The sequence below is a fragment of the Gouania willdenowi genome, chromosome 4 (genome assembly GCF_900634775.1).
Source record: "Gouania willdenowi chromosome 4, fGouWil2.1, whole genome shotgun sequence".
NCBI lineage: Eukaryota > Metazoa > Chordata > Actinopteri > Blenniiformes > Gobiesocidae > Gouania > Gouania willdenowi.
The window spans coordinates 19,203,213-19,209,212 of record NC_041047.1 but is presented as its reverse complement, the minus strand read 5'-3'; the positions used below and the strand labels follow the sequence as shown (position 1 = coordinate 19,209,212).

The 6,000-nt window shown below is 42.3% G+C and overlaps 1 protein-coding gene across 6 annotated transcripts in view; it reads right to left on the bottom strand.

The window, feature by feature from the left end:
* Positions 1-6,000, bottom strand: part of cacna1ea (calcium channel, voltage-dependent, R type, alpha 1E subunit a) — a 108,478-nt gene continuing 102,478 nt past the window's right edge. For 3 of the 6 annotated variants that reach the window (XM_028445247.1, XM_028445249.1, XM_028445248.1), the window contains 9 exons: positions 5,016-5,121; positions 4,790-4,897; positions 4,616-4,716; positions 3,689-3,795; positions 3,425-3,605; positions 3,124-3,252; positions 2,727-2,874; positions 1,214-1,389; positions 1-1,103 (listed from right to left, as the gene is read on the bottom strand). In XM_028445247.1, coding sequence (XP_028301048.1) covers positions 591-1,103; positions 1,214-1,389; positions 2,727-2,874; positions 3,124-3,252; positions 3,425-3,605; positions 3,689-3,795; positions 4,616-4,716; positions 4,790-4,897; positions 5,016-5,121 — 1,569 coding nt within the window. In that variant the 3' untranslated portion in view covers positions 1-590. Of the gene's footprint in view, positions 1,104-1,213; positions 1,390-2,726; positions 2,878-3,123; positions 3,253-3,424; positions 3,606-3,688; positions 3,796-4,615; positions 4,717-4,789; positions 4,898-5,015; positions 5,122-6,000 lie in introns of all 6 variants that reach the window. The other 3 variants (XM_028445243.1, XM_028445244.1, XM_028445246.1) reach the window with 2 other exon arrangements.

Here is a 6,000-nt window from a genome sequence, read left to right as displayed (position 1 = left end):
CTCATTAATGCCCATCAATCAAATGAAAGACTTGATGTAAACAGGAAGTGTTGATAAGGTGGCAAAATCTGCCTGAATCCACCTTGTCTGATCACAAAACTCTGCACAGTAAGGATGGAAATCAACCACATCAAATCACCGGAACATAAAAACAAAATACATTCATTTCATTACATGTTAATATGCTACCTCTTAGTTCACCGACACAAAACATACTTAGATCCACATCTTGGACTGAGATAGAATATTTTGACATCTCACCACGTTTTGTTCCGAACAACAGGCTGAGCGCTAACTCGTGTTGGAAGGCTTGACAACACAGGTGATTGCCTACGGTGAGCAAGCTACGGTGGATCCAGTCTCTGCTGTTCTGTTGATTTGGCAAATTTCCACTGTAAGAGAGCACAAGTGTTCACATTGAGGTCTGCGCACACAGTCTCCCTTCTGTAATACACACAGGGCACACAGATGCAGACAGATACAACCACTTAAACAACCGAGGTACTCCATCCGACCTGTAATGCTAGTGGAACTGAGAACATTGTGTTATCAGAGCCTCAGAGAATCATCCTCATCTACATCTCTGATTATTAGCAGCGGTCGTCTTCGTCAGTGTCACTTAACAGCTCGCTGTCACTGGCTGGACTTGCCTGGCTCATGTGCTTACGGAAATGTCCATTAGGAACCTGCCAGCAGTGTCTCAGCTGAGGGGCGGAGCTAATGGCATTGGCTCGTCCCAGGCTTGTGGCAATGGCAGACTCGAAGGTAAGAGTGTCCTCCCTCTCACCTGCTTCCCCACCGCTGTGTTCGTCATGCAGAGGGAGGTAGGGCTCAGATGTGTACCGATGAGGAGATGAGTGGGTCAATCCTGAACTCTGACCTCTGGACGACCCCTGAGCTGCTGCAAAGGGGCTGCTCTGGCTTTCAGGCAGGCTTTGTTCTTCAGAAGGTGCTGCTGCTGTCGGCAAAGCTTGGGCTCGGCTGACGAGAGGGGAGTAAGAGATGTAAGGCCGGGGTCGAGAGGGGGTCTGGGGTAGCTGGCGTCGATTGCGAGGTGTGCTGGTCTCTGATGTGCAGTGGGCGGGGCTTTCCGATGTGTTCACCTGCATACAATTAAAGCACATACATGAACAGAAGGACTCCTGCAGACTTGGCAAGGCACAGTTCATGACTCTAATGCAGCAAAATAATTTCAAATGACACATTTAGGAACCTCTTCCTGTTGAGTCTCAGAGAGTTCTTTACTGGGTGAGTTCCTTCTTTCATGCGATGGATCTCGACTTCGTTCCTCAGAGTTGCAGCGCGACATGTCCGGGGAAAGAAGGTGGCACCGTTCTTTTGACCTCCCTCTCTCGTGGCTACTTGTTTCTTTGGGGTTAACACGAGGACCTTCAAGACACATTTCATACTAAAGTTAGTCTTCAGCAACAATAATAGAACAAATAAGGAAATCCATATGAAAACACAACAACCATATTTAAATGTGGATGTAGTCAAGAACTAAAGAAGGAAGATTGTGCTACCTCATACAAGTCTTACATTTAAAGCAGAACTAAGTAACTTTTTCACCTTAATAAATACTTCTCATAGTCCCTGTGAGGGTAATACAAGTGTTTATGGGGTGATTGGGGGGTCTTTCATCCCTCCCTGCTGTCTCTCACCAGAAAACCGCACTTGCAACTTTCCCTGCCTCCGACCCGGTGGCAAGACGTACTGCTTTACAACAGCCCAATACAAACTAATTCTAGATTATGACCAGCTCTGTGGCTGCACACGGTTGTCTACAAATTCACTTTTCTGAAACTTATATCATGGCGGAGTCAGCAAAAAAAAGGCAGAGAAGACCTTTGTCCGAGGAACGAAGCAACTCCAAGCAGTGACAGCTCAGCAGCAACACACAGCAATCACACACACTGTCGTTGCGGCAACAGGCACGCACACACTCACAACCCAGCGCTCCATCAGGCAGCACACACACAAATATCCATCTATCTATCTATCCATCCATCCATCTATCCATCCATCCATTTTCAGAGCCACTTTGTCAGCACACAAACAAACAAATCACACACATTTTCACACTCCCTTCCATATTACTCCCACATCATTCAGTTTACTTGTCTCTCTTCCTCATACTGTTCACATGGTCTATATGTGTGAAAGCACCATTTGTGTCACTGTTGCATTAGGATTTTTCAGTGATCGGTTGCTACTGTCTTGGGAGAGCAAAGGTGTGCATGTAGCTGTGGGGTGGGGCAGGCAACGGAGTGTGTGGAGTTTTTTTACGACAGTGACATAACCAAAAGGGACCTTTAGGGGGAGCGCAAAGCGCAAGTTACTTAGTTCTGCTTTAATACTGGTCTTTTCTCTTTTGTCCTTCATGTTGGAGATGGAAAGCTTCACCTATAGCCACAGCTGGTTGAAATTATATCAAATGCAATGTGGGTAAAATGTCTTGTGCAAGGACGCAATGGCAATGCTGTCAATATGGTGGGGCATCATTTCAATTTGAACAATTCCGTTCATGGTTGCGCGGTAAAGCAAACACTTCAAGTGGATTCTTCTTTGTTGGTGTTCGGTGGCTTCTTCAGAAAAGTTAGTCAATCCTCGATGTCCAACCCTAGCTGTCAAACCAGCAGACTTTCCCTCTCACAGTTTATTTTGTGCAATATGCCAAATAGAATAACTACAGGAAATGTATGGAGACATTTTCACGGCGTGCCGACCTCTATAGCTCCTCTGCCGGGGTTTGTATGTGTCGTCGGGGCTAACTCTCTCCAGAGAGTGTTGTTCCTGCCAAAGGCCATTCACACACTGATCACCGATAGTAGAGAAGGAACGTTTCATCAGCTTTCTGTCTGCACACACTCCAGGCTGCTGGTGGGCAAAACACAGAGCAGACGAGTCAAAACCTCTGGTGGTGTTTGTCCGGTTATTAAAACAAGCCAATTGAAATGTTTCACAATGTTTGCTTGTGTTTGATTGGGGTATTGTTTACTGTTTAACTGTCTTTCTCTTTATCTGCTGAAACTGGTGTGCTGTATGATAGTTTACTTTTCCTTAAACAGCACCAACCAATACAAACTGGTTCTAGATAAATGGAGGTTAGTATTTGGTTATTACCTGTGGGTCAACTGCGAGTCTGGGCATAGAGGATGCTCTGATGGAAGGACTCCGCTGAGGTGATTTAAGAAGAACAGGTTCCTGTTTAGCCTGTTGCCTCATTTGATTATACTCCATCACCTCTGGCACCTACAAAAACAATACAATATACACAGATATCAAAGGCCAGAGGCTGAGAAAACCAGACATAAAAAATCAACAACAAAAATGCTAAAATAACCTTAACCATGAGCATTATGTGTATTTTGCAGTTGACCCATGGAAAACAACTTGCACATGGGAGCAATTTATAGATGCATACCAGTGTGCTTAAATGTCGATGATGGTGGCGGTGATGTGGGCGGAGATGGTAAGGGTAGTAGGGTGAACGGTAACTATCATCTTCATCCTCCTCTTCCTCATCTTTCCTGGAATGGGAAGGAGGCTGCAGAAACATCTCTTGAGGAGAAACGGGACTCAGTGCCACAAAACCTCCTCTGGTGCTGAAGAGACACAACAGGAATGAAAAACATAAGGCTGACAGAGATAACTGATAAAAAAAAGAGCTATAGGTACCGGTACTTACAGAGCAGACCCAGCACTGTGCCTGAGGAATGACAGCGATCTGGCATTGCATAGGATTTCTTGAGGAAGGGATGAGGCGTCCATACGCTGGAACATTGGAGCATGTTTCTGCAGGGAGAGATATTTACAAAACTAAACAAAGATGCATAAGACCTGCAGTTCTCACCTCCCAAATCATGAAGACTTTTTTCCCCCTTGTCTGCACATGCTGTTGAAGGTCAACACTACATGTAGTGCAATCTTTTCACAACAACAATGCATTTTGTTATTGCAATTAAATAAATGAATTAATTTTATTGCATAATTGAGATCATCACGAGCCCTGCTTAGGGAAAGGTAAGAAACATTTTATCAAAGGGGGGATATAAAAAGAGAGGGCAGTGTTACACCTACTTGAGGGGGAAGGGAACAGGGAAGAGGGAGTCGGGGTACGGAAGAGTTGAATGTTTTAAGATGAGAATGTAATGTGATGTTATAGTTGTGCATATTGTGTTTATTGTGCACATATCATAAATACTTTTAAAAGACTGGACTGGCATTTAAAATAATGACCAATCTGAGCAATAATACAGAGAAACAACAAAGTGTTTGGTCGTTTTTTGTTGTTTTGTATATTTTCCTTTCATTTTCTGTTTGTTTTGTGCAAGTCATTTTGTGTGTAGTGTAGATATTTGTGTGTTTGTGTATGTATGTGTGTTTACACATGTTTATATTATATATAAAGTTAAAGTGTGTTTTAGTTTAGGGGTTATGCATTTGCTGCTGCTGTAACAGTATAATTTACTGCAAGGATTCATTTTTGTATTATATACTTTTCTAATTGAGAAAATTACAGAAAAAAATAAGACATTATTGTACATGGAGATAAATTCAACAGTACTTCACATTCTCCCAAACAGCTTGGAGTGCAAGAAAAACCAGACCAAACCTGCTCTTCCAGTTGCTGCCGAAGTTTCTTTGCTTTGCTTTGCTTGTAGTAGTCCATGATCATCATGGCGGCATAGATCTTCCCAATGGTCATGTCACTCGCTGATAACAAACATAGTATTATAGTTTAACTTTTGACTTATGATATTTACCTTTTACATATTTTGTCGATTACCTTTGTGAATCGGTACCAATAGTTCCAGTGTTTTCTGTGAGAGGTGCGGCCAAATGACACCGATCTCCTTCTGCAGGTCCAAATCCATCTGATTCCTGTCCTCCCCCCCTGTGGATCCATAACAGGGATAAGCAACAACATATCCATCCAACTATCCAGAAATGTTTGAAACCTATTTGAAAAAGCAAACACATTTACACTGTATGTCAAAAAAGATGCTTCTGACCTCTGGCTATCTTGATCTCCAGAGCCGTTCGGATGAGGGCCATGAGGGTGGAAGTGAAGTGGACAGACATGTCCTCGTCCACAGGCATGTTCATTAGGACGAGTCTCTGATGACAGCAGAGTAAACTCACTGTCAGTATTATCAGAGCACAGAGAAGGCCTCTGAGAACCATTTTCACTCTAAATTAATCTCTCACACACACACACACACACACACACACACAAACACACACGCACGCACAAAGAACTGTCCTGTGGCAATCTGTTATATTTAGATGAGTTTTAGCTTTCACATGGTGCATAAAAAGCAATTTTGCAAAACAATTTGAGAATATTGGGTAAAAAACATGCAGAAACTGGCACCAGATTTAACTGCATTATCATTTCTAATGTTTGTCATTTCTTATCAGAATTTATAAAATGGTTTCAGACTACCTACATCTTATTAACACTGTAATCCATAACTTTAAACTATATATATTCCAGCATGTCCAATTAAAAACCATACAGATTAATAACAGGGTTTATTGATGACTAATATACTAACAGGAATATTCATTTTATTATATCAAAACCAAACAATAAGAGTGCAATTTAAGATAGGTGGATGACCTGTCAACTTTAAATTGACGGCCCCACACAACCTTTTTATTCGTTGATCTTTACAGATGAAATAACTGAAGTTGAGCATGCACACAGGCTTACTCACACATACACTCGAAGCAAAGTACAAACATGCAATTGAAACAAGCGAGTGCATTGAATACATTACAAAAGTAATGTAAAAGTGGGCTGTGGCAGCAGGCACAATGCAGACAGATGAAAGAAAGTCAAACGATACAAAAGAAAAGAAGCAGCGTGTCAGCAATCAGCGTGTCAATGTTCAGCAGCGAATCCTTTTTTGTCAATTTCATTTGCCTTTGATGACATTTTGTTGCTCTCTGCAAACAGGCAAACTGTAATACTATCATGTCAATGTATTTGAA